Source organism: Alternaria hordeiaustralica (genome assembly GCF_023758085.1).
Source record: "Alternaria hordeiaustralica strain BMP 2776 chromosome Unknown scaffold_1, whole genome shotgun sequence".
Taxonomy (NCBI): Eukaryota; Fungi; Ascomycota; class Dothideomycetes; order Pleosporales; family Pleosporaceae; genus Alternaria; species Alternaria hordeiaustralica.
The window spans coordinates 4,411,915-4,439,344 of record NW_026056773.1 but is presented as its reverse complement, the minus strand read 5'-3'; the positions used below and the strand labels follow the sequence as shown (position 1 = coordinate 4,439,344).

The window sequence follows — 27,430 nt, the reverse complement described above, 5'->3', positions numbered from 1 at the left end:
GTGCTTTGATCAATAATCGCGCAACGGGCGACGTTTCTTACTGCGTTGGTGGCAGCGGAGTAGTCGACAGAACCCATGTTCGTACTGCAACGCGATAAAAGGGCCGTTTCCGCGTCAGAAGGCGTCCTCGGAGCATCATCCGTCTTTCTCCATTCGTGCGTACCATCTTAAGAACCATGGCAGAACCAATGAACAAACGCGTCGTTGTGGTAAGTCGCCTTATATGCCATGGCTAATATGAGGCTGATCATTCCAATAGGTTGGTGGCTCGATAGCTGGGCTCATGCATGCTGTGGCGCTCAAGTCTCATGGCCACAGCGTTGTGGTTCTTGAGATGCGAACTGAACAGCAGCTACAAGCCCGAGCTGCAGGCTTGAGTCTATGGTCAAACGCACAGAAAGTGTTCACAACATACCTACCTGATGTTGAGCTCGACGATATCGTTTTCCGCAACCCCGCATTTCCAATCCTTGACAAGGATGGTAAGGTCTTGGTAGAAGTACCGTTCACGGAAGACGTGCGCACCTCGTGCTGGGCTGGTCTTCACGGTCTGCTGTGGATGGCCTGCGAGAAAGACGTCGAGGGACATGGGCCTGTCAACATGCGCTGTGGATACCAGGTATGCGGGCTGACTGAGCAAGCTGACCACCTCGTGGTGTCATACAAAGGCGAAGATGGCATCGAGGAACAGATGACGGCTGACATGGTCGTGGCGGCCGACGGCGCACGTTCCCGTCTTCGAAGCCTTGTCCTTCCTGACGTGAAGACCGACTACGTTGGCTATGTGGCGTGGAGATCACAATTCCCAGAAAAGGATGCGCCTGAGGAGCTACGTTGTGCCATAGAGGGGAAGATGCCTCTTTGCATGCTGGACGGGAGCTACATAGTGGTGTAAGTTGGGTATGACGTCGCCGACCATTGACTGACATATGGTAGCTATCTGTCGCCTAGCACGATCGGAGACATGCGTCCTGGGAACCGTGTCATCGAATGGTGTTGGTACGATGCTTGTGACGCTTCGACACCAGTATTCGCGGATTACATGACCGACGTTAATGGTGTCCGACACAACGTCACCGTACCCGGGAACCTGTTGCGTCCAGATGTTTGGGAGGCTCAGCTTAAGCGAAGGGACAACGTGTTGTCTCCAATGTGGAGGAAGATCTTCCACGAGTCGAACCCGCCGCTTCTCACAGCCGTTCGCTGTATGTGCCGTCCATGTAGATACTCGGTTGATGATTTGTGCTGACTTACGCAACCATTTAGCGTTTGACAATACAAAAGCTTCGTTCTTCGGAGGCAAGTTATTGCTGGCAGGCGAGGCATTCATTCAGCTTCGCCCACACCTTGGCGCAAGCTGCGATATCGCAGGGTTATCGGCGATTACATTGCCGCAAGTGCTAGGTGGTGAGATGAGCCTCGAAGAATGGGAAAAGAAAGTGGGTAAGCACGCCATGGAGAAGGCGGTCGGAAGCAGGGCCACTGGAATTTTTGGTATGACGGGACAATGGCCAGAAGGCTATACAGCAGAGTCTGCGGCAAATTTCTCTGAAGAGGTGATGGTGTGAAGGAGTGAAGCTTGCCGTGTGAAGGGAAGGAGACAAGGGGGTGATGACGTAGGAGATGCTCAGCAGTTGGCCCCAGCGCTAGCGAACGGCCTGATCGAATTTCGTCGGATGCCTCCTGCTGACTTGCGCATCATGTCTTTTCCATCACAATCGCTCATCGCAGCAGAAAACGGGTGCTCATCATCCCAGCGGCAGAGGGCCGTTTAGAGATCAACATGGTCCTGCTCTCGTCGGCTTTCATCTTGCCGCGAGCGGACGGTCGGCCGAACGTTGACGCGAACCCCGCGCAACGCCTGAGCCTGGCACCTCTTCAGCGCAGCATGCATCCAAATATCCAACTTTTCGGATTCCGCGGACACGCTCAACGTGTTCTTGCCCAGTCGGGGACCTAATAGTGTGTTTATAAAAGGTCCGAATGCTTGGCTTGCCGACGCTGGACCGGCTATACTCGAGTTGCCAAGTCTACATCGAGCGAACAGACATGAGGGACATCTTCGCGTACTACCCGATGTACGAAACGATGTCGAGGATGATGTACAAAATGATGGATCATATAAGTGTAGCTGAGTGTCTTCATCCATCACGCTACTACAGCTCAAGATCATGTCCGCAAATATTTTCGCTCAGCTCAAGGAGGCTTGGGACCTGTCTTTCTTGGAGACGCGCTCCTACTCCGAGCTTGCAGCCAGCATATCTCTCTTTGCTCTCGTTCTGGGCTCCCTGCGGGTGATCTACCTACTATACTTCCATCCACTAGCATCCTTTCCGGGCCCATACCAGGCGGCACTATCCAATTGGTGGCAATACAAGCTAAGCAAGACTGGCCGACAAGAAGAGACACTTGAGCAATTGCACAAAGCATATGGTAAGTCTCACGGCGAATCATACGCCCAGACACTGACGATCTCAACAGGCACACGAACACTCAGGATTGGTCCAAACGAGCTTCACATTACTGATCCCGCGCTCTACCGTACAATTTACTCACAGAACTACGCCTTTCCCAAACAAAAGTACTTCTATGATGCTTTCGCCGCACACCACTCTGTGTTCGTCGAGGGCGACAAAGAGTTGCACCGTGTACGACGTAAGCTTCTTAGCAACTTCTTCTCGAAGACGCACATAAGGTCCATGGAGAAGACTTTGCTTTCCAAAGCCACCCTTTTATGTGATAGGATATCGAAGACTAAAGGCAAGGGTGCAATTAACTTTTATTATGCTTTCAGGTAGCGCTCCCCGATTCTACCGGATGCAACATGAACGCTAAGATCATCACAGGTGCCTGACGGTCGATCTCATCACGCAAATGGCTTTCGGAGAGTCTTTCAACTTGCTTACTAAATCCGACGACAACACTTTCGACGCTCCCTTCCACAGGTGCTTTGATCAAGCCGCCGAGTCACTGTGGACCATGCTATACTTCCCTCCTCTCCGGACTATCGCCTTCAATTGCCCACCCAGTATAGCCGCCAAACTCAGCACATCGGCCGCAAAGTTCCAGGCTCTCATCACTGCCACCGCGGATACCGTAGCCAATTTCCGACGCCTGAAGACTTCCGGAAAGTCCTTCGACCATGAACTCGTGTTCGATTCTTTGGAACACCTGGACGATGAACTTGTCTTAGCTGAAGCGATCAGTACTTTGGTCGCAGGCTCTGACACCACGGCCTTCACACTCGCGACTGCTGTCCAACAGATGAGCGAGGATCCTTCAATCTTCGCAAAGCTAAGGAAAGAATTTCGCGACAGCGGTATCATGTCAAACCAAGATCTCAGCCTCTTGAGACTAGAGCAGCTTCCATATCTGGTATGCAACCCGATGAGATCGCGATGCGAAGCTAACGCTATCAGACTGCCTGCGTCAAAGAATCGCTACGTTATGCTATGCCCGTGCCAGGACGACTCCCACGTGTCGTACCGTACTCAGCAACGCCTCTCATCGTCGACGGGAAGATCATTCCAGCTGGAACCACCGTCGGCATGTCTGCGTACAGCATGCACTTCGACGAAAGCATTTGGGGCGAAGACGCCAGAAGCTTCAACCCCGCTCGTTGGTTGACTGGAGACGCAAAAGAGTTGGAGAGATATCTCGTAGCCTTCTCCAAGGGTGCAAGGCAATGTCTTGGGATCAATCTTGCATATGCAGAGATTACCCTCACTCTTGCCATGCTGGTCAACAGGTTTCGCTTCGAACCCGACATCACGATGACGGCATCTGATACCCGACATCTGGACCACTTTACATATGAGTTTGAAGGAACTGGGGTTCGTGCCATCGTCCATGAGGATTAGAAACGACCTTTTGCGACTTGCGCGATGAAGAATCGCTATGGGGCTGGATTCATCTTTCCGGTCCGACGCACGGCTGGTTTGCCTCTGCCCGTCATTACGAAACAGTGAGGGGAGGAAGCGTTGGGGTGTGAGCTGATGATTTGAGGAGTGCTGTGTTAGCATGATATCACCAGTGGGCAAGAGTGGGCGATGGGGTATCTTTGGTACAATCTATAGCATTATACAAGAAAAGCAAGACGATAACAGCGCTCATGGGTATCGGTACGGATTGGTGGTACGTTATGTGTACTGAGAAGTTGGTTAGACCATGGACTCGAAATAAGACTCAAGATGTGCTCTCACCTTTGTGTTGAAGCTTGATACTGGAAGGAGTGGGAGGGGTTCAGCTTCTGGAGCAATGTGCTTTGACAGGCCGAAGCATGTTGTCCGTGACGTGCTTGATGACTTCGATGTTAATCTTGGAACGTGATATCCTCTCAACATCTGACGTCGTCTTAATAGTGGGCTCTCATCGATGGCATATGCTTCGAACATACCCTGTCCTTCGCCACGAACGTTGAGGTGTTTGCGTTTAAGAAGATGCCAGATAAGGAGGATTGAGGGCGGGCACGTTACGACAAGAGTGACGATTGCGATGATCGATTCGTTGGATATCATTGCGTCGGGATTAATAGCGGCGACTGTCGGAGAAATGCTGATTGACCTATGGGTTGCTCAAACCTGCAGATTAAAAACAAGATCGGTGCTAATGTTGTGTATGTTTAGTTGCTAGATGTTCTGAAATTTGCACCGGGACTCGAGCTATTATACAACGAGATCAACGCCCCCACTGATGAATATTGAGGTATGTGATTCTCAGACATCCTAATGAGGTTGACTGATTAGGTTAACTGCAACATTCCGGTCAATCCTGCAGGTCTGCAGCCAATAAGCTTGCAGAAGGCTACTTCGATGCAGCCAATAGTACCGCAGAACATCAAATCTTCGCCTCTGAAGAGGAAGAGGCCGTGATGCTTGATTGGCTCAGCGTCGCTGACCATAGCCACGCATCGGAGTCGGCGAATCTGACGTTGAAGCACCCTCAGTTTTGCTTAACTGCCTACTCAACGCACCAGCTGTGACGTTCACCCCTCGCTGGTTTGTGGCATTGCGAGCAAAAAGGGAAACGCACCAATGAACTCGGTCGTTCGGGGTTTGCTGTACAAGGGCTGAGCAATCATATCGAAGAGATGATTCTATTCCTTATGGTACTCAAAGTCGGCAGTACTGGTTATGGCCTCGTACGCGCCATTATGTCTCGCTGCATGGGTGGTGATTTGCAAACAATTGTCTCACATCCATGTGTTATCGCACAGAGGATCCGGACTGTGAGTTGCCTTCGTTGCGGTAGATTACAATATGATGGTGATTGAACGGAAGCATACATGTGTGCAGTAATGCACGAGGCGCGGTGATCAAGGCCCCGGGTCAGGTACGTACGCGTATAGTTGGGGAGCAGCCATCGCCCTGCGCTGAAGCGAGCCGCCACCGCCACGTCAGCGAGCCGCCCACGGCGTCACAGCCACCTTCCAAGGCGCCCTCACGACCCTGAGAATTCATCGAAGTGACTTTGAATGACTCATGAATGTGGAATGTCTTTCGCTTTTTGGCTGGCCTTGAATACCCATAATATGGTTACGTAGGTAGAGTTATACGCAATGCGACGTGCACTGTCTTCTTTAATCTCGAGTGAAACAACTGTTCCTTCGCGAAAGCTTGAGAGATAGGATAGTATGGCTCGTTTCGATGCAGTCGTTAATCCGCGATGAAGAATGTCCCCTCATCCAGCGATCTCAAGTTGCATCGACTCCTGCGTCCGGTACGCCATCATATATCAGCCAACCCCGATGTACATGTTTTCTTCTGAGCGAATTTGGAATGCGTACAACCCTTCCGATTATCTCCTGGCGCGTTCATCCCTAGATATGGTGGTATGGCCTTCCGCCTTTTCTATTCGGGTGCACCTCTTGCGCCGCAACATCACTTGGCTCGCAATGACCCAATGACTGAAAGCCAGCAGCCGCAATGAATAAACCACAGAGATTTAGCTTTTTCTCGTAAACGATCGGTCCGTCGTGTTATGTTGCGTCGCGAGTAAGGGTAGCCGACGAGGTCAGCGTATGACGCTCATGAACATGAGCAAGATCAGGTCGAGGTACAAGAAGGTCGACCTGGCCCTCGACGACATCACCGATGCTTGGCCGAGCTGGGCTATTGGCGAGCTCGGCATCTAGAGTGGTTCAGCTGGAATTATATACTGCAGGGCTACAGTCAGATGTACATACCAATCCGACAGACTCCATTGTTAGGACGAGATCGTTTGATCCAATGGCATAGCAGTGCAACCGAAGGGGGACACGTTGTAACGAGGGTAACGAGAGCGATTATGTCTCCGTTGGATAGGTACAACATGTTCTTTTATGCGTGAGATAATGTGAGGAATTGAATACAGGTTGTGGTAGGAAGACTTGAATACACGATTAATGCACGAGATCGACGCCGTTGTATATTCCGCTTGAGATACGTCCTGCCAGTTGGAGAGAACCACTGAAGACGGCGGGCTGGGATGTTATAAACGTGTGCTGAGCAGTCTAACACGTGTATAAGCTCCCAGCCCATCTTGCCTGAAGTATTGGGATGCGTGCTCAGCTCCGTAGTCGTCTACGTTCTTGCGAAGCGTGAAATGATCTCAACCTTGGAAGCTAGCAAGATGCGAGCCTATGAGGAACCGGCGGCCTCCTGGCCGTTCCCTACTCTCCATTTGAACCTACGTTTCAGAAGCAGCGGGCTTAGCCCGATATCTGTTCCAGCGACCATGGGCATCTGCACGGCGTTGATACACCTAATAAGACTCAGCGTTGACAGGAACGCATCGCAGAGATCTGCACCGCGGCCTAGATTGGTGGAGGTAGCGTGGAGGCTCGTGCTGGGACGGGGCGAGCGCGCGAACCCGCATCCGCCAGAAGTCCGCTGGGCGTTCTTCCGTGCTCGTCCTTCGGCGGTTTATTAGGATGCATGGCGGTGCAGTGGTCGGCTCGATGATTGCGCATTGCTTCCTCACTATATTGTGGTTTTTGATGGCGGGGCGGTGCAGTGGCGCGTCTGCGTCCAGCGTTCTTTCATGACGCAGGGCGGTGCAACCCATGTCTCACATATGCGATCGTTGTGTCCCGATGCCTGGAGCCCAAAGCGATTGTGGCTAGAAAACCTCTACAATCTTCGCCTGTATGTAGCGTCATGGTGGTTCGTCAACTTGGGTCAACGTTGCCAGGTACGAATGCATTATTCGGTAGTAACCTTAGGTAGCGATAGGTATGCTATCCAAGCTGGTGTCCTTCTCACTTCAGCATTTGAGCCTTCGCAACGCAGATCGTGGACTGACATGCATTACCTTGCGGAATTCTCATCGTGCATGCGATCGTAGGGTAGTAAATCATTGGTAGGGGCAGATAGGCAAAGGAGGGCTCGTGAATTATCAGCTTGAACTCGCGACGGACGCTGCCAGGTGTCAGGAAGGTAGGAAGTGGAGCCGACCTCGGGAGGCTGCGCAAGTGAGATGACCCCGGGGCCGAAGCGGCCCGCGCAGCGCCAGTTGTCAACAGGCCCACATCGCAACTGCTTTTCGTCCCGACCCTAACATCACGACGACGCTGAACGGCTTTCAAATCACAGCCATGTTCTGGAAAATCATCCGCCATTAGCATGTGCACTTCTGTCACGGACTGATGGACAGCACGCGGCATGCACTGCCGCCACCGGCGCATGTGACGCGATCGCACTGTCCTAAGCAGTTTCAATGTGGGAATCGATCAGGCTTTATCGCAAGCCTGGTCCAAATCAATGAACACTATACTCTGTATGGAAAGGCTCAGGGAGACGGGACTGTATTATGAGTGGCCTGGTGGCATCATCATGATGTCTCTCTATTGTACGTCGCTTTTCCTGAATCTCATCGTCAACAACGTCTGTTTCTACGCCAAAACCCTTCGGACTACTCCCAATTCTTCGATATACTCGGCCCATTGCCACTCGGGCCTTCGATAGTTTCTAGTGCGCTGGGGAGAGAAGCAAGCTTTGCCTCTAGGTCGTGGAAGAGCCTTGTGGGATCGTTCTTGAGTCCATATCGGCGAGGTGAGTGATGGTTATCGTCCGGAGAGGTAGGTAGGAGTGGGTTTAAGTAGGGTATCGTCAACGTGCTTGATGATCTTTCGGTCGATGACTGAACAAAATAACTCGTCATCTAGGAAGATGTCAGCAATGAATAGTGATCGTTGACACATATCAACAAACCATTGAAGTCTCTCTGAACACGACTTTTGCGCCTGAGCAGATGCCATACGAGAACCAAGGAGGGTGGACATGTTGCGACTAGACTAACGATGGCGATGATAGATTCGTTGGATATGGTCGACATGTCGGTCTCTGATTGCGCTGCACAATGGACACCGGCGAGTACCTCTCGTCCAGTGTTGCAGATAGTGGAGTAATCGTGTATGGATTTTCGAATTCTCGAGAGATACTGATCAATTGTGATAGAAGAGGTTCAGAGATGAAAGTTCCATGTTTTACGTTCCTACCTAGGTACCATATATCGATTTCTGGCGCGTCGGCGTGTACAGCCCTACGCTTATTTCTTGGGTAACTCTACACGACTTCACACGAGTAAGGGCTTACCATTGGCCACCATGCGAAGGGTTGGCCGGCTCGAAAGAGCGTTGATGGCTACCGTTCATGTGGGGGTGGGGGAATTGTGGCAGGCGGTCGGAGGAGGATCGTTTAGCGAACCAGTAGCGAGAGAGCAGTGTTGTGACAAGTGAAACGAAGGAGAAAAGGAGCGGGAAAGGACCAGTCAAAAGGCTTGAGAGTTGGGGCCATGAAGGCTAGGGTCGTATATTGTGCATATGCATCCGCTCTGGCACAGCCGCTGATGCGTGAAGACGACGGTCGGTGAGGATATCTCTATCTACTGGCTCCAGCGAGCATGTAACTCCCAATCATGCCGTCGGAAGAGTTCATGGAGGCTTGGCCCCTGCAGACTACCCAGGCCCCTGCAGACTACCCAGGCCCCGCATCGCGCTAGCGAATGTTGACATCCCTACCCTAGTAGGATAGCCACATATCGTGGGTTCTGGGAAATCAGTCCTTCCTTAGGATGGGACTACACGTGACCGTCTATACTTGCATCTTTACCGACCCCGTACCTATCAATGCGCACTGCATCTTTCCCGTGCGCGCTGATTCTCCTACCATGTGTACATGCGCCACATAATCACGTGACCGTGTAATACACGTGTCCGGATGAGAAGGCTTTCCATGAGTCCACGTGATCATGCACGAGGCGGGCAGCCTTGCCAGGTGACTTCTCGTCTCGGCTTCTACGTCTTTACCCCACGTGAACGCTTTCAAACAGCTTGGAACGATCGCGCATGCAAAGCCAACTCACAATTTGGCTTCGCATACTGACGCCACAGCATGATACGTCCGTTGGTCGTCTGATGAAAGGGCCTCCTCACTGTGCCTACATTCAGGTTCTGCCTTATTGGTGGTTGAGCCGCGGGTTGTTTGCACCGCCCCTCCAAACCCTCACCGGCAGAGTATCGAATGACCCCATGAATCGTGCATCTCGGCTATGGATTCAAGGTTCTGCTGATTGGATGATGACATGGATACTCTCAAACCGGTATCGCTCGCGTCGTGATGCATTCCAGGTTTTGTTCAATTGGTTCATGGGCAGGTACGTTGAAGTGCATCATATGCTTGCTGACCATACCTCCTCTTGCTGATGTTTGATGTTTGAATCGGCCTCTTCCTCACACCCTTCCTCAAACAATCATCTTACAATTCTTGTCGTCCTCATGCCCAAGCAAGCCAAGTCATATGCACCCCGAATCCCGCTCAGTACGTGGGAGCAGCACCGATGCAGGATCAAAGCGTTATTCGTGGACAAGAATGAAACTCTGAGCAGGGTGGCTGAGATCATGAAAGAGTATGGGCTGTACGCGAGGTTAGCAGTCAGATTCATACAGAGGTTGCCATGCAGACTTAAGCTAATTCCGCTTCAGTGAATCGCAATACGAACGCCAGTTGAAGATATGGGGCATACGGAAGAACCGCACAAGAGACGAATGGCGCCTTATTAACCGCGCAGTAGAAGAGAGGCGTCGTCAAGGAAAGAGCAGTATTGTCTCCATCAATGGCATTGAACAGTCGAATGAGAAGATTGATCGCGAGTTCGGGAGGAGCGAGTATCGCAGATACGGGGGTATGACTGTCCATCAACGCATTGATCCTAAGCTGACTTTTCCGAGGCCTCCAGCCCGGTTTACCTGACCACATACAAGTGGGCTCGCCGCCAGCGGCCGCTCCCTCGGATGAGATGTCTACTAGGTGTGCCGTTGATCTAGAAGATGAACTCATTCCGCCCGCACTGCAAGACTTGTACCGCAACATGGGTACTGTTGAACGTCACCTGCATCTCAATCTCCTTCCTCCTGCAACTTGGGCTGCTTCCATAAGATGGATTACCAAGGAGTATAAGAAAGCTCGCAAAACCTGGACAACATGGACGTTCAAACTGGTCGATCTAGGGCTGAGCGGCTTCCTCGCCACCGAGGAGCCGCAGTTGGAAAATCCGTGCGACAATGCTCCGAATCCTGAACCTGATTACGGTTCAGATCTCTTCGATCATTCACCATCGCCGTCGGGAAGTTTGGGTATCCCCAGCTGGGAGTCTGTAGATGTTACTTCCGAAGAGTGGGCGACTCGCGGGTGGGATGTCTTCTTCGGGGAGTGGGGAATGGTATGAGATGACTTTCCAAGGTTGTCTACCATGTCGGCATAGCGAACAGCATCAAAGCTATCGCAATAATACCGTATACCAAAGTACCATCTCAACGAGCTGCCCGAAGGACGAGACCGCAGTCTGAGTTAAAAGCGCACTCTATCCATTACCATGTCGGCATGAGAGAATGAAGCAATGGAATGGATTTGATCGAGCGAAGAGCGAACCGGGGTCGCGAGAGTGCATCCACTACATACAAGAAACAGACTGAACAGGCCTAGATCCTACATCAGACCAACAATGAGCAAATTTGGAGGCGTAACGTCGATGTAGATTCTAGGGTGTTCAGCTTTTCCCTTGCATGGGGTGCATCCACGGCGCGGAAGCGGCCCGCTATGACATATGAACTTCTGCGCTTCATCTCCACATTAACTTTCAACAACACCAAACATCCACCATGCCGCGCCGCAGCCAGACACCCGAAGCCTCCACCGCGCAATTCCCACCACAGTCACACTCTCATCCCGACCCCGACGCTCGCTCACCGCGCGCCCACAAGAAACACCACCGTTCGCATCGCTCGCACCGCTCGCGCTCCCCCCGTCGCGACGACGACACCCACCGCCACAAGCGGCACCGCTCTCGCTCACCCGCCGCACCCCGACCCATAGACCTACCCTACAAAGCGCAGCCACTATCAAAACGCCACTACGAAGACTACAAACCGCTCTTCCAATCCTACCTCGACATCCAGAAGAACATCCAACTCGACAGCCTCGATGAGCGGGAAATAAAAGGGCGATGGAAGAGCTTTGTTAGTCGTTGGAATCGGGGGGAGCTAGCGAGGAGTTGGTATGATCCTTCGATGTTGAAGACGGCGACGGAGACGGTGCAGATGTATCGTGGGATTTCTCCTGGGGTGGCTGGGAGGAGGGCGTCGCCTAGCTATGCGCGGAAGCAGGGAGAGGAGGAGGTCTCAGATGCAAGCGACGATGACTTCGGTCCCGCACCGCCTACAAACCTCCCCCGGCACAGCGGCCACGGACCCACGATACCCAACATGGACGACCTAACCCTCCGCAACGAACTCGTCTCCTCAGACCTCACAACCTCCCAATCGCACTACCTAGACTCCCTCCGCCACGCCCGCAAAACCGACCGCCAATCCCAAAAAGCCGCCCTCGACGACCTGATCCCCCGCGCCGACCCCAACACCCGCGACCGCCAACTCGAAAAGAAGCGCGAAGTAACCTCGACCCTAAACTCCTTCCGCGACGCCAAAGAAGCCGGGGAAGTCGACGTACCAGAGTCAGACCTCATGGGCGACGACGGGATAGACGTGTATAAGAAGAAGAAGAAGGAGCAGGAGAGGCAGAAGAATGAGAGGGAGATACGTAGGGAGGAGATTGCGAGGGCGAGGGAGGCGGAGAGGAATGAGAGGTTGAGTGAGAGGAGGGAGAAGGAGGCGGGGACTATGGAGTTTTTGAGGAGGATTGCTAAGGAGAGGTTTGGGTAGTGTCGGGATAGGAGGAAGAATGGGTTGGGATAGGTGCTTCATATTTGATTGAGAAGATTTGAGAGCTTATGGTTCAGCGTGACTGGAATATCAGTCTAGTGTGATTGAGTGTAATATACAAATGGTAGACCCTACGAATAGGTCAACTCCACAACATGCTCAAACACATTCGTCCCATCATCATGTACCCGTACTCCTGAGCTCACTCTAAATCTCAAACACCTAAGCCCAAGCACCTCAAGCCGACGCCCTAGCACCACCCCGTGGCTTCTTCCTATCATGATCCACAATGCCCCTCTTCCGATGATTCTGCGCCGTCTTCCACCGGACATATAGCATAATCATATCCTTCAGCCCAACAAACATACATCCACCGACCACACTCCTGCCCCAGCGCGTCTGCAAAAAGCCAGTTGGCTTGCCCACGCCACCTGCCTTTCCTCCTGTGTTGATCCAGCCACCGAGCCAGGATGTCGCGGGTGCGCCTGTAGGAGGTGTAACCCAGGAGCTGGGTAAGCTGAGTCGGAGTATTTCGCCCATAGCGGCGGCGATGGTGGGGAAGATGAGGGCGCCGAGGATGGTATCTGCGAGGGAGGTGGTGGAGAAAGTTACGCCACGTTCGCGTCGAACACGTCGGGGTCGGGGTGCGGCGGGTTGCATGGGGATGTTGGGTGGAGGTGCTGCGTGTTGCTGGGGTTCGACGTCGACCAAATCAGGCATCTCGGCGTCCTCTTGATCGTCTTGTGGGGGAGCGTCGATTGGTCCCGCTGGGCCTCGCGCGACGGGTACGGGGGGATGTTCGTGCGCGTCGTCGTCATCGTCATCGTTGTCGGCTTCGCCATTGTTGTTCCAGTCTGCGAATATGTCGAAGTCGAGTTCTATCTCTACTTCTTCTATCACATCCTCGTCGCCCCCATGGTCATGGTTATGGTCGTGATCATGTTGTACCTGGGCATCTGCGGTTACATCCTCGCCAGCTCGGGGCTGAATCTCCTTCAGCCACTGCTGCTCTCTTGGTAACCATACACGCTCGTAGTATGCGTTGTAGAACCCTCGAAGATATGGTAGTGCGGCAAAGGTGAAAGCGGCGCTCGGAGGCCATTGTAGTTGTAGCATATCATCGCCTGGTTGTCCGGAACTAACGAAGAAGATGAGCGGAAGGAAGGGTAAGAAGGAGTCGGCGAATGACGTTCGGCTTGCAACCAAAACTGTCGGAATCAACGGTAACCCAAGGTCTAGCCTCCAGTGCTGTCTCAGATGTTCCAGCCACTGCAATGTCACCGAGTTCACCGACCGACTCGGGGTCTCGTAGAGCGGGCCAAGGATTTGTAGCGCATCTTGCGTGCCAAATATCTGGTATATCGTCGCCGTCCCGGATAGCGTCAGTGTCGAGTAGAGCGCTGTGCCTGTGACGAGTGCGAAGCCCGGAAGCAGGAGATTACCCGTAAGCTTCTCAACGCCCCGAACCATGTCCACCACGTAGCTCCTCGGCCGCTCTATCCTGATCTCGCTCTTGCACTGGGGACATAATATCTGCCCTGCCGCTTTGCCAGCCCGTCGCCGCGAACTGGGCGCCTCCATATCCGCTATCCAGTCCAGCAAACACCTCTCGTGCGCCACTAGTGAGCAGGCGCAAGGCGACTTCCACTCCGATGTTGTTTCGTCGTCTTCCGTCTCGTCGTTGAAGCAGATCCAACATCTTCGCGGTTCGTCGTCTTCTTCTAATTGTGGCGCGGCGGTCTGTGTGGGTACCTCGGTCTGTTCCTGCGGCGTAGAAGAGGCTGACTGTGTAGATGGCGTATTGAGTAGCAGCGTCTGTGGATCTACCGACTGTCCAGAGAAGCTATTCGTCCGTTCTGTTCGTTCCTGCTGTGAGGACGATGATTCGGCAGGAGGTGATGGCCTATGTTGCGACGCGGGGCGCTGAGGCGGAAGAGACGCCATGGCGGCTGGATGTGCGCGAAGAGGATCGGGAAGGCGCGTGATCGGTCGAACAGGAAGGGTATAGATTATGGCTCTGCTCTCTGGAACATATGACACGGGACAGCAAGTGCGGTCAGATTGTCGCGAGAACGGGTGTGAGGGTTGAACTGCGGCTCGGTGTTTGTTGATTAGAGTTGCCGAAAGATCTACAAGACGTCACTAACTCCCTGTCACCTGTAGCGTGCCAAGACAAAGCACGTGCATACCAACTTCATCTTCCCTCCATCGTGCGGTAAGAAGCCTACATCAGTATGAAAAGCGACATTCAACCACATACCAAGGCAATGTAGACTTCTTGGGGTAAACGTTTCATTCTTACAAAACAGAAGTGCAATACAAAATCTACCACCATCTCATCCCATCTCCCTCCGGAGCGTTCTCGGTTCCCTACACAGCCACATATCCTCCATCATCTCATAACCCCTAGAACTATACATGTCAGCAAGTATCGCTAGATCGACATATAACATAACTTACAGGCGGATATATCCCCCTCAGATGAGGCGGCGGAACCGGTCCCCAGACCCACGTCGGCGCCTGGCCCGGTTGAGGCACTCCCAAGTACTGCGGCACATGACCTCCTGGCAGGCCCTGCGGCACCACGTCCCCGCCCATCGCAAACCCATAAGGATGCGGAGCGGCTACATTACCAGCTAGCTGGCTGTTCTGACGTCCGTGACGCTGTTGTGGGCGCCCGGGTCCACTGTTCTGGCGCCGATGGCGAGACATGCGCTTGGTAAGCCTTTTCAGCTCTTTCAGCTGGCCGTTGACGAGATGGCGGTGCTTGAGTGTGTTGGATGAGTCGGTGAAGGATGGATCCGCAACATCTGGGATGTTCGGGTCTTGGTTGGAGCCATTTTCGTGGAATGGCGAGCCTACTTCTTGCATTTCGTGTGGGTCGTGGGCGGAGCGGGTTTCGTATGGCTCTGCGGCTGCTGGGGAAGCGTGGGGAGCTGGTACTGGCGATATCTCCTGGGGAGCTTCAGCGTTCCTTCGGGCGCGCCTTGGTGGATCCAGACGCCAGTGTGATGTGATGCTGTCGACGTCCGAGAGGCTTCGGAAGCTGTGGTATGAGCCGGCCTCGTCATCCTCCTCCTCTTGGTTCTGTCCTCCAGCCGTAACATTCTCTTCCTGAGCGCCCTTGACCCAACCCGTTCCTTCTACGTACGCCAACTCGCAATGCGGAATAGCAGAATACGCACATACCTCTTGATCCACCTGATCACCGTCTGCCTTCAAACACTCTCCACAGTCGGCGCGGGGTTCTACGAGCACGCACTTGTTGTGAAACTCCAGCGTTCCAGGGCAGTCGAGATGGCCGCAGTGGAGGTAGTCGATAAGGTGCTCGCGGGGGCCGTCGTTGTGCACTACGAACCACATGATACACATGGTAGCGGTTATGGTAGGATGAGTTCGTGGGAGTAGGAGAAGCGATTGCCGATACGGGCTGGAAGCGGCCAAAAGTGGTTGTTGCGAGATGATTGCGTTCAAGGTCAACTGAGGAGACAAGCTGTTGTTGTTGACGGGGTGGTCAGGCGTAGCAACGGAGGGAATGGCTGCACGGACCAATCGCGTAGTGCAAACGGAGCGACCAAGGTGGGCGCGTCTCGCACACGCGTTTGTAATAGGAAATACGACTTCGGAGATCGAAAAGGCAGCTACTAGGAACCAATGGCCTCGTAGGAAGAAAGGTGACGATTGACGGAATATCGATAGAGCATATGGATGTTTCAAGTCGAGCTGGAAGTGAATACGATGAAGACTCTACTACCGCTATCGTCTTACCACCCGTCAATCATGAATTCAAATACTCTGTCGCCCTTGCCTTTCTCGATCGGCTTCGCGTCGCCGTCATACAGCGTCCTCTCGAAATACGTCACATTACCCTCCTTATCGCAGAGCACTACAACGTTCTTCTGTGTACCATAGCACCCACTCGTAGCATCCACCGCCTTCGCCTTGACCAAGTCGCCAATCTCATGCGCAGGCATCTTGTGCTCCTCAAGATGGTCTCTTCCGATGGCCGGTATGAAGATGCTGTGACGGAGCTGGTTGAGATACATGTCCCACTCCTCATTCTCTTTCTGCCGGGGCATGGTGTCCGTGGTCAGGATGTCAAGAAGACGATTGATGAGCTGATCGCGGGACTCATTGGCGGCGACGGACTCAGCGATAGCGGTGCGCGTCCAAGCTTCTCCGTTTGTTACTTTGGGCCAGCTGCGGTCACTGTAGGCGGCGTTGCTGAGAGCTCGAGTCTCGTTTGGCGTTTGCAGGAGATGGACCACACCGTGAACGTCTGGAGTGCGGTTGCTGACGATTGCTAGGCCTTTTCCTTCTTCTTTGATGACATCCTGGATAAATCCATAGCAGAGCGAGAAACCTCCTACACCTTCAACACCATCCTCTTCAATCATTCGTTTCGCGAAACCCTCTGTGCTCTCCCCTTTCTTTGGGTCAATCTTCAGCCAAGCGTTTGGAATCAGTCCTCTGCTTCGCGCTCCCTCAACGATGGTTTGGTCCTCTTCACGGTAGTTGGTTAATACTGCAATTCGGCCTTGGCGAGTTACACCTAGCCAGGTGCCGTGAGCAGGGCGGTGTAGATCGTAGCCTCCTAGGACTTGCGTATCTGGAGATGGCCACCATGTTGCTTTTGCCGTTGGACGGTGAAGATACTCCTGATCTGCGTTAGTCGTGAGAGAGAAACACTGAAGCCTAACAAACGTACGTCTCGATTATTGAGTAGAATGAATGGGTAGTCTGGGTGCGCGGTCGTAAGTATAGCGATACACATATTGACGGATGTATTCAGGTTGTAAGAGGGTTTGTGAGTTGAAGTGTGACAACGCGGTGTTCTGTGGCGTTGAAGTTTCGGGGAACGACGGGACAAGCGCAAAGTTTACCGAAGTGCAGTGTGAGCGGTGTGAATGAATGCCAACAAGTGCTTCAACGTTCAATTTTATACGTGGTTCCAACCGTACAGGATGTGGAGTGAGGTAGGACGACACATGGCGAGATAAAGGTTGACCCAAGGCGGAATCTGATGTCCCTGTGACATAAGGAGAGTACGACCTCGGGCCAGCGACAGGGAAACCGGCCCCCTTTACTCACGGTTTGACTCGTCGCACTTGTGTTAGCATGCTGTTGACTGCAGAGCACTCGAGAGCTGTGTGAGCCGTCGTTCTCTAGAGACGTCGCACAGCATGACTGTTCCTGCAGCGAAGTGACACTGCGGAGATGGCCGAAAGCGATCATTCACGTGCCAACGGCAGAACCCCGGCCCATCTCGAGCTCGGATCCCTGCCAAACGTCACAGCCCCGGTTACACCTGCCTCTGCGTCAGCCCTATCTCTTGCACCAAACTTCGCAATACCCAGGAATTGAGCGACAAGCTCCTCATATACTGCATACGTCTTCCAAGTAAGCGAAACTATGATGGCAGCCAACTTCGCCCCATACCAAGACATTCCCGAATCGTCACGCGCGCTCTCTCCACCGCCCGTCCACTCGCCGAGGACGTCTATCGACCGCACACGTAACATCACATCGCCCACCACACGCGCATACGAACAGCATGACTACTTCCAAGGTCAATCGCCCATATCGCCGCCCGCAGAACCCGATACAGAGCGCATAGCATGGGACCAGCCTTCGCGGAGCACAGGCTTCGGCCGTTCCCGCGAGGATGTAGACATGTTCACAACGTCTTTGGGCTGGCGACTAGACTATGAAGCGTGCCTGGCATACCTTCTACTACCACCAGCGGGTGGTGTGTTACTTTTGGTTCTAGAGCACCAAAGCGACTATGTACGGTTCCATGCATGGCAAAGCAGCTTGCTGTTCGCCTTCGTCTTTGTGGTGCACATCATATTCAGCTGGTCGAGCTTTATTTCCTGGGTGCTATTCATCGGAGATGTGGCGGGGATAGGGTGGTTGACTTGGAGGGCATATCTGGATGGTGGGTCCAAGGTGTGCATGCTAGAATGGAGCCAGGCGCTAACATGTGGACAGCTGCGACTCTCGATCGATACGAAGTACCCTTCTTTGGTCCGCTGGCCAGCTCGATACTCGACGACGAATAGGGTGGCATGCGGAGACGGAGGATAATGTCGATATGAGCAAGCATGGCGTTTACGGAGTTTCTGACAGCGACGATCTTCAGTCGGCTTGGAGTGACATAGACTTTGACAATGCGATATTGTGTTCCTGGCAGTCTGGCGATTGTCACCCTTGAAGGTTATTGTCAATGCTCATCCGACGAACCAAGAGGTCTCTGAAGGATTGAGGCACTCGTTAAGCTTGCTACGCCGAATGCGAGAGCAGTGAACAATAAACGTCAACAACGGCGCCGCATGGACCGCAGGTTATCCCTCTACCATGTCTTTTTTGCTCTATATTTATCGCCCTGTGAGCGGTATTCCAAGGTCCGCTGCTTTCTCATCATCGCAGCTTGGACGCCAACGAGTCTCCGGTCGTCACAACCACACCACAAGCGCTTCAAACAATGGATGCGAGCATTTCTACCGCTTTTACAGCGGCCGCTGGCTCTGGGACGAAGATAAACGCTTATGAGAGCGATACAATAAGTTGAACGTCCCCGAATCAAAGCAGATTGCCGCCAACAAGACGGGTGGCAGGCATTGGAATGAGATCAACGATGCTATGCTGTGCCCTATATCCTTCACACGTGAGGAAATACGAGAGCATCTCCGCGACAGGAGAAATTGGGACGAAGGCGCCGACTAGTGGAGGTCGAAGCAAGGTCTTGTCAGTCGGGATGGGTGGACGATAAATGAGTCGTACGAGTTGCTTCTGAAGCATTATGAGGAATACACTGCACATGAGTCTATCCGGAAGGGATGAGAACACCAAGAAAAGATGTATTGATAGATGAATGGTGATAGGTACATGTTGACGCTGAGCCTAGAGTACATCCACCCTATGAGTAGGCGTTGATCCAAAAGAGAAAATGTATTAATGTATGATAACAAACATCTCTCAGCCGCACAAACTCAATGCAGGCCGACTAGATGGCCACGACGACGTTGTTCCTTCGTTAGTCACTCGCTCACAACACAGCGGGAGTGGTCGATGAAACTTCATGATTCTATACAGAAGCGGCAGAGAGAAGATTGCAGTACAAGACGAGTCGTTGTGTGAAATTCGACATTCTCCAGGCGAGATATTGAGCCAACACTCCAGGTTCTCATACTGATATGAAATTGAATATGGCGTCCCGAGGGGGTCGATATATATTTGAAGGTCTCCATAGTATGATTGGCAAAGAAGATTGGCCCACAGCTTGAAGGACGAGGGTTTTGGATATTGCTCATATCGCACATATGGTGCGCACCTGGAGTCATGAGACAGTGGTGCCTGCCTTTTTTTCGGTAGAGTTATCGATGCATACTCTGAATGCGAATTTGAGGCATTTGCTGAGAACGGCAGCTGTGCTTGAACTCCCAGAACCGATGTGACTATGCCTATCGAGCAGAGGCAGAACGAGCGTTTGCAAGAACCCAGAACACTGATAGCCACTTCGGCGTCCGTAACCTTATAGTCCACGAGCATATCTGAGCCGTCGCCACACAATGAGAGTAGCGAAAAGATACGGTCGCGTGCCACGCCCGATCTTTTGTTATTGAACCGTTGTATGAGGTAGATTAAGCTCCTGCCTCGAAGCTCTGGTGTGGTTCTTGGATCTAGTGCAGCAACACGCTCATTGCAGGTATCGTCAAGGTCGAAAGAAATTGATGTTGCTGCTAAGGTTGTCTCTCCGGCCATGAAAGTAATGTGGCGGGCAAGGGCGATCTCCTGAGTGATCCAGGCACGATCCCAGTATTCAGCGTAACAGAATTGGCGGAATGTAACAGTGTTTCTACGCGCAACGCCTCGATTGTTCCACTTGTTTATAATTCCTGCTCTTTGCCTCCATGTTCTCGACGACCTTTGTCGAGCTTCGGCTGTTTCCTTCAGGACTTTTGATGTCTTTAAGAAGGTGACGATTCCCTCATGCATACCGAGCCACCCTACGATCTGCACTGCCCCTGCAAAGATATCTCCCATCTGCTTAACCTGATGGTTTCTCTCGATAGCATGACTCTGGTCTATACAAATGGCGTCTATCCAGAACCATTGAGATTGCCACTGCGCCTTCTGCCTTGTCTGTTCCAGGAAGTCGTACAGGTTCTGTCGAATGCGAAACCGCTGATCATCTACGAGAATCCATTTGCAGCTTTCCTCAGGGCCCCAAACATAGGACAGGCAGAGGTAAGTGCTCGCGGTCGAAGCATGTCGTAGTTGGCATTGTATGAAGCCGTCTGACGACTTTGAGGGTCTTAGGTAGACCAAACGGATAGAAGGCGCGTGATGGTTGAGACGTGTGTGCTTAAAATATGTTGGCAATGAAGTGGGAGATGTATAACTCTGATTGGCCGACGGCGGCAGGCTTGTCTCCATTTCAGTGCGGAGGTATTGAGCTCAAATTTAGTAGAAGTGCAGGTAAATGGTAAATTATGGAAGAAGAAAGCGCAACTCAAAATAGACGTGTCCTTTTAAACAGGTTGCCAGTAAGTGGCTGCTCGTTGTAGCCTGAGGCATCGCATCGAGCGGGGCAGTGCAGGCTGCTGGAAGCCCATAGCAACAGCCTGTCTGCGCATTTCCCAATCAGCATCAACTATCATTACTGCGTCCGAACCTTTTCCTACGACTCGAAAAGATCTCGAACAAAGGTAAATGCCCGTATGGTAGCTTTACAGGTGGTCCGTGGTGCGATGCATGCCTGTTGGTGGCAGGGGGTCATGAAGCCTAATCAAGGTAGCAGCGAGTACTGAACAGTCCCCGCAATGCATCGATAAGCGGCGAGAGCAGTCAACCCGTGTGTTCATACGTAGTTAAGGAGGTGAAGCGATGGAAGGAAATCGCTTCTAAAGCCACCTGGGCACCGTGGACGGCTTCGACTCGGCCAAGGTTCGGCAACCTCGGCAGCCGCTCCTGCTAACGCCGCCTACCTCCATGCCGAAATGCATGGGTAATCACTCGTCTCGACCTTAGTCCTTAGGAAGTAACATAGTTGCAGAGAAACCCCGCCTTGAAACATTAACATTGCCTGCGCGATAGCTGGTGCCGTATATTGTAGCAGGTCAACGTACCCCCGAATACCGCCGAACAACAGGTGCGACGCCTAGTTCACGGAGGATAGTCCGCAATGTTCCCGAGGTCGCCTTTGCCTTACTACATGCGCTATCATGTACTGCTCACCCTTTGCCATCTCTCATTCCTCACGCCGAAAAAGATGTCAAAACTTATAATCAAGAGGCAGAAGTGGCTACAATCAGACAGCGTAACTCATGAAGATGTTGCGTGGTAGACTGACTAGTCTAGGATGGCCGGGCTCACTAAGCATCGGTCCGGCTACCAGAAATCTCCACGTTCACTAATCACCCACCGGGCCATGCTTAGATCCCGAGGTCGACTGATCAGTCTAGGTGTTTCACCAGATTGCGCCCGTATCTCTCAGCACCGGACGAACAAACTCTCCTTCTGGCCAAATTGCATCATTCGTATGGAACTTTTCCTCACCAGCACGAGCACGCCAGAAAGAACCAAGAGATTGTTAAGCATGCTCGGCCTCGGGGTTTATCATCTCTTCTATTCCAGGTCGGAGCCTACATAAGGAAGAGGTGTATCGTGTGGATCATAACCTTACAGCTCTCTACCAATTGCTACACATTCGACATCATCACAGCAGCCACCACAAACCAAGCCATGTCTTCACCCATTACCTATCTGATCACCGGAGCCAACCGCGGCATCGGCAAAGGCTTCACCCAAAGCCTGCTTCAACGCCAAAACACAACTGTGATTGCCGCAGTTCGAGACGTCGCCAAGTCCACCCCAACACTGGAGTCTTTGTCCAAGGCCTCTGGTTCTAAACTCATCGTCGTCAAGCTCGACTCATCCGCCGAAGCAGACCCCAAGAATGCTGTCGCTCAGCTCAAATCCGAGCATGGCATCACCTCTCTCGACATCGTGATTGCCAACGCCGGAATCGCGCACTCGGGAACCACTATCGTCAACACCTCGGCCGACGCACTCCGCGACCACTTCGCTGTCAACACCATCGGCCCCATCCTCCTCTTCCAGGCCGTCAAACCGCTTCTCCAAGCCAGCAAGTCTGGCAACCCCATCTTCCTCGCCATCTCCACGGTCATCGGCAGCATGGGTGCCCAAGCAGGTCTCGCTGGCTTCCCAGAGGTCTTCAGCCCGTATGGATCTAGCAAGGCTGCACTGAACTGGGCTGTGAACAGGATGCATTTCGAGGAGCCTTGGCTCACATCGTACGTGACGCATCCTGGTTTGGTGGTGACGGATATGGGGAACACTATGGGTCCGCCTGAGGCGTTGAAGGCCGCGGGTGCTATTACTGTTGAGCAGAGTGTGGGTGGGGTTTTGAGCACGCTGGATAAGGCGGAGAGGTCGATCTCGGGAACGTTCCAGAATTGGGATGGAACTACGCTGCCCTGGTGATGGCAATGTGGCTACATTGTCATCAATCTAACGTTACTTGTAGTAGGTAAGTAAACGCGTTATATAATAGATACTTTACTATAGCTAGACTTTCTTATATATAGGCTTAGCGCTTATATAAAGAAGAGGTAGTGCGTAAATAGCCTAAGTAACTCTATATATCCTGAAGCTATAGTTTTTTTTAGCGTCGCTAACGTGCTAACGGATTATTTTCCCTAACATGGCAGGAACAAATTGGTGCAACAAGACCATAATCTGCAACAGATCATTAGGCAATTTTCATCAAGTGATTCATTGGTATGCTCACAAGTTGAACGATACGACCACGGTGGAAAAGTGCCAGGAAACAGTGTCAGCACTTGTGTATTAAGACTCGCAGCTGACTCTGTCCCCTGAAAGTTGCTACGATCGCAAGGGTATATTGCCTCGCTCGTCATGGAACAGTAATTAAACGCGATCCTGCGTAGACCGTTCAGCGTGAAATATACTGTGCAGGTGTCTTCGGAAACTATCAGAAGGCAATCATCGAGCTCCACTAATGGTTGGCAGCACCATGCGGACCTGATCATACGTTTGCTGAACATAAGCTCAAAGTCAGGACCGTTCATGGACTTGCAGATTTGGCTGGAAGCGATAAACACGGATATGAAGTCATACCCCGGGAGCTGTTGAGCGAAACCCAACGCGTCTGGTTCGTGATTTCCGTCCGATGAATTGGTATCACGAAAGAAAGGTAGCCTCAGGTATGCGAGAGGCGTCGAAACTGTCTCACAGCATCGATAGATGTCAATGCAGCCTACCAGTCCTGGAACGTACACTGCCAAGGTAGGGGGAGAACGTGACGATGACGCTGATGCTTCTTCCGGTGGTGCGTCCTCAACTATGAGGTGCGGGGCTTTACACTTGACCGATGTCGGGACAGACCACATTGGAGACGTCATGTCAGATTCCCAGGAGTCAAAGGCCGTGTACGAATCAGCCTCAAGTACGCTGACAACAACGTGAACAGAACACAAACAGAAAGATCGCTTGCATGATCTGAGAACGTCGGACTCAAGCGTACTCAAAGTAGTGTTGTAATTGACCTGAAGGTCTGATCCGTCTCCGCTAACAGCGAGCAACGAGTAAAGGATGTCCCGACGGAGTTGACATCGCTTGAATGCAAATTGCCGGATCAGAAAAATGATACTTCGACCATGTAGTTGCCCTGGTGTAGAAGATAGCAATCTGGTAATCGTTACAGGGTAACTTTCATGTTGAGGTAGTGACGCAAAATTCCATTCTGCATCTCTAGAACATAGCATGACTCGTTTCGCGAGTGCTACTTCTTGGGTGATCCAAGCACGAGTCCAGTATTCCAAGTAGCGAAATTGAGACCGGCCTTTCCGCTCCACCATACCAAAATGAGGGCAATCGTCTGCAACTGAGGTGACGTTCTTCTCTTTGTGCTTGCTCCCGATCCATTGAAGATAGGCAGCGATCTCGTCACTATCCCCAAGCCAGGACATGACTTCCTTAGCGCTGGAGAATATCAGGCCCATCTGCTGTACTTGGTGATTCCTCTCCCCAACGTTGGTTTGATCAATGCACAGAGCATCAATCCACAACCATTGTCCTCGAAGTCGATCTTTTTGTGTAGCAGCCTCGAGGAAGCTGTGAAGATTGCATCGTACGCTCATGATCCCGCCGTTGACTAAGATAGAGTGTTCGTCCCCTGGTTTTCCCCAGACATATGAGAGACAGACGTAGGAGTCGTCGATGGATGCATGACGGATCTCGCACTTGATATGACCTTCGAGAGTTCTTGTCGGAAGAACGCGAATGAGACGGATTGATGCTTTGCGATGGTCGAGGGGAGCGTACGCGAATCTTCCGGCTGAGGGTTGCGGCTGCGATTCGTTGTGGAAGCTTGGTTGGACATGGTTTGTCATCGTCGAACTGTTCAGCGCTGAATATATGTAGATACACCGAGCGAATAAGTTTGCGCGATCATGGATTGTGGAGTGTGCGTGAACGAGAACTATGGGATGTTGGAGCCTAGGCAGGTAAATGGCATAGCCCGCGAGCGGGGCAGTGCAGAGGTACGTAGCTGCACGTAAGCATGCTCTTGTCCAATGATTCGTAGACAAAATTATTTCCTTACCTCACAAACATGACCTTAAGAGCTCCAGGTTCCCCAATCGCAAGTGTGATATGATGACAAGAGTGTGCACTGATGATGTTGTTAGGATGGTCGACGGACCACAATTGATTTTCATCGCTGGAAGAGTAGCTAACAACCAACCCATCATATTGTCATTAGCTTAGTTTACCCGTGCGTGACGCGAACGACGCGAGGAGAGCAGCCGCATCGCAGGGCCGTCATGAGATGACGCCGATTTTGTCCCTACATTCGCTACACGGGCGCATAGCCCGCTGCGATAGTCTCGATCAAGTTGGGCGAGTTTTACAAGGAAATCGAAAGAAAACCTCACTTTATAGCTCTCTTTGTCGTTCGTCAATCGCAAGGAGCAGTCGTAGGGTCGCACGGTGAGCTCCGTGGATTCCAGCTCCCGGGAGCGTACTCTTCTACTCCATCGGCCAGCGAAACCCGGAACGTGAGCTACCTCGTCAAGCTTGACGAAAGTATACTCGTAGGACTCGCATATTCTGCCCAGATAGAGACGTATCGATAGTAGCTTACTAGAAGGCGATACTACCACGAAGCCTGGTAAATGGGATTGCTGTGTACCGTCGCAACTTGGATAGCAACTATGATATGATTCGCTTGAGCACGAGGCGCGGAGAAAGTCTTCCGAGACGATAGGTAGCGTCATCGTTGCAAACGATGAGAGCCTGTCGTTCCAAGCCACATCGCTCGGATCCGGGGACTTCAGCTGTAGAATGAATGCAACCAGGTTGGTGGCGCACAAGCAGAACGACTTCTTGCAACATCTTACGATATGTTTTGCTACCGTAAGATCCGTAGCTTTGTAGTCGACCTGTAGATCTTTCCCTTCGCCGCAAAGCGCAAGTAGTGAATAGACACGATCTCGGCTGATGTGTGCCTCCTTGAGCTTGAATCGGTTCATCAGATAGATGAGGCTTCTACCCTTCCAGTCCATAGTAATAGATTGGTGGAGAAGTTCGAGTCGTCTAGGGTAGCTTTCCAAATTGGAAAGTCCTGGGAATAATGAACCGTCCAGTTCGATATCAGCGGCCATGAGCGTTATCTCTCGTGCAAGCCCGAGCTCTTGCGTAATCCATGCCCGATCCCAGTACTCAGCAACGCAAAGATGGTGAAAACCCAGCCCAGATTCAGGATGTCCCAAAGTCGGTCTCTTCTTATCTTTTGCGCACTTTTCGCTCATGGTACGTGGCCGCAGGTACTCCAAGTACTCGGCGATGCTGACGTCATCTCCCAGCCATGAAACCACATTCTTCGCCCGGCTGAAAATCACACCCATTTGCTGGACTTGATGATTTCGTTCGGAAGAGTCGTTCTGGTTGATGCAGAGGGCGTCGATCCAGATCCACGCACGTGATAAATGCTTGATTCGTCTCGCCTGTGTCAGAAATCCATGTAGGTTGTGACGCACTTTGAAGGGTTTGCCGTCTATGAGAATGGTATAGCGTTCGTCATCACCGCCCCATACATATGAGAGACAGATATATGAGGCTTCTGTAGTAGCGCTTTTGATGTTGCATTGAACGTGACCGCCGGCGGACTTTTCGCTTAGGAGTCGTATGAGTCTGATTGAGGAAGTCTGTCGGTCCAAAGGCCGGTACTGGAATGAACGAGACATACGTATGCCAACGCTCGGAACTTCAATTTTGCGGGTGGCTGCTGGTTTGTATGAAGTTCCGCGCGAAGAGAGAAGGTAAGGGAAACGTAGATCTGGCATTGTTGAGGATTGGCAGGATCGGGGCGGTGCCAGAACACGGGTGACGACGAATATGAGCAGGTAGCTCATAGAGGCGGTGCGTGTGCAAGCCGAGCGGGGCAGTTTAAGGCAGAAGGGCTACAAGCCATCCTCGATTCGAGCATAATGCTTACGCCGGAATTCCACAAGATTGCCTCACAAGAAGATGCACCTTTGATTCAGACTGGGGCCCGGAACTGGGTCGCGTTGGTTTGTTACACACTTCTACAGTGTCAATGAAAATCATAAGTATCCTGTATGCTTCGTGATTATCATCATCTAGCTAGACAGTGCTATGAGATAGCATGCTAAGCGGGCTTTCAAGATGTCTCTAGACCTACTAATTTTACGGCGCAATGTACTAGCAGATTGTCCGCAGCATGCGGAGGTGACGTTGATATCCAAGGCGAGCAGCTGAAATTATTCCGTCGGTTGCAAAGATAGCGAGAGACTGCGACGGCCATGTTCATGGTTCTTGCAGAAATTGTGGTCGCAATGAACGAAGGCAGGCTGCGAACGAGCCGGAGCCCCACCTCGACAGGACCGTGCGTTGACACGTTCGCCACCGGAAGACCTCGGGATAGACCACCGTCCCTTGGCCTCGATGACCGCACTTCTCACAAACAACGCTTTGCACGCTTCATTTCACGCAAAATGCAGACCCGGTACCGGCACCACAACGGCAGCTTTTAGCCATCGCATGCCAACTTGTAGGCTGATGGCTAACGCGAACGATGCAGCTCTCATCAAAATTCACCACTCAATGACTTCACACTTATGGAGTGCAGCAAAAGGTCGCATACCTGGATGTGAACAGTTCCGT

At 52.2% G+C, this 27,430-nt stretch overlaps 9 protein-coding genes across 9 annotated transcripts; 6 read left to right on the top strand and 3 right to left on the bottom strand.

Annotated features, from left to right (window-relative positions):
* Positions 1-176: 176 nt before the first annotated feature.
* Positions 177-895, top strand: J4E84_001436 (uncharacterized protein; the record flags this gene model as incomplete). Its single annotated transcript, XM_049384068.1, has 2 exons — positions 177-209; positions 260-895. 2 exons carry the CDS (start codon positions 177-179, stop codon positions 893-895), a joined length of 669 nt encoding a protein of 222 aa, XP_049249586.1.
* Positions 896-2,171: 1,276 nt separating this feature from the next.
* On the top strand, positions 2,172-3,860 carry J4E84_001435 (uncharacterized protein; the record flags this gene model as incomplete). Its single annotated transcript, XM_049384067.1, has 3 exons — positions 2,172-2,794; positions 2,847-3,375; positions 3,420-3,860. 3 exons carry the CDS (start codon positions 2,172-2,174, stop codon positions 3,858-3,860), a joined length of 1,593 nt encoding a protein of 530 aa, XP_049249585.1.
* Positions 3,861-9,754: 5,894 nt separating this feature from the next.
* On the top strand, positions 9,755-10,704 carry J4E84_001434 (uncharacterized protein; the record flags this gene model as incomplete). The annotated part of the gene is made up of 3 exons (XM_049384066.1): positions 9,755-9,903; positions 9,962-10,161; positions 10,208-10,704. 3 exons carry the CDS (start codon positions 9,755-9,757, stop codon positions 10,702-10,704), a joined length of 846 nt encoding a protein of 281 aa, XP_049249584.1.
* A 433-nt stretch (positions 10,705-11,137) lies between these two features.
* J4E84_001433 (uncharacterized protein) lies at positions 11,138-12,196 on the top strand (the record flags this gene model as incomplete). The annotated part of the gene is made up of 1 exon (XM_049384065.1): positions 11,138-12,196. One exon carries the CDS (start codon positions 11,138-11,140, stop codon positions 12,194-12,196), a length of 1,059 nt encoding a protein of 352 aa, XP_049249583.1.
* Positions 12,197-12,433: 237 nt separating this feature from the next.
* Positions 12,434-14,140, bottom strand: J4E84_001432 (uncharacterized protein; the record flags this gene model as incomplete). The annotated part of the gene is made up of 1 exon (XM_049384064.1): positions 12,434-14,140. One exon carries the CDS (start codon positions 14,138-14,140, stop codon positions 12,434-12,436), a length of 1,707 nt encoding a protein of 568 aa, XP_049249582.1.
* Positions 14,141-14,602: 462 nt separating this feature from the next.
* On the bottom strand, positions 14,603-15,568 carry J4E84_001431 (uncharacterized protein; the record flags this gene model as incomplete). Its single annotated transcript, XM_049384063.1, has 2 exons — positions 14,603-14,608; positions 14,657-15,568. The coding sequence occupies 2 exons, from the start codon at positions 15,566-15,568 to the stop codon at positions 14,603-14,605; spliced, it is 918 nt and encodes a 305-aa protein (XP_049249581.1).
* Positions 15,569-15,960: 392 nt separating this feature from the next.
* On the bottom strand, positions 15,961-16,970 carry J4E84_001430 (uncharacterized protein; the record flags this gene model as incomplete). Its single annotated transcript, XM_049384062.1, has 2 exons — positions 15,961-16,854; positions 16,905-16,970. The coding sequence occupies 2 exons, from the start codon at positions 16,968-16,970 to the stop codon at positions 15,961-15,963; spliced, it is 960 nt and encodes a 319-aa protein (XP_049249580.1).
* Positions 16,971-17,608: 638 nt separating this feature from the next.
* On the top strand, positions 17,609-18,258 carry J4E84_001429 (uncharacterized protein; the record flags this gene model as incomplete). The annotated part of the gene is made up of 2 exons (XM_049384061.1): positions 17,609-18,134; positions 18,188-18,258. 2 exons carry the CDS (start codon positions 17,609-17,611, stop codon positions 18,256-18,258), a joined length of 597 nt encoding a protein of 198 aa, XP_049249579.1.
* A 3,685-nt stretch (positions 18,259-21,943) lies between these two features.
* On the top strand, positions 21,944-22,705 carry J4E84_001428 (uncharacterized protein; the record flags this gene model as incomplete). Its single annotated transcript, XM_049384060.1, has 1 exon — positions 21,944-22,705. One exon carries the CDS (start codon positions 21,944-21,946, stop codon positions 22,703-22,705), a length of 762 nt encoding a protein of 253 aa, XP_049249578.1.
* Between the last annotated feature and the right edge of the window lie 4,725 nt (positions 22,706-27,430).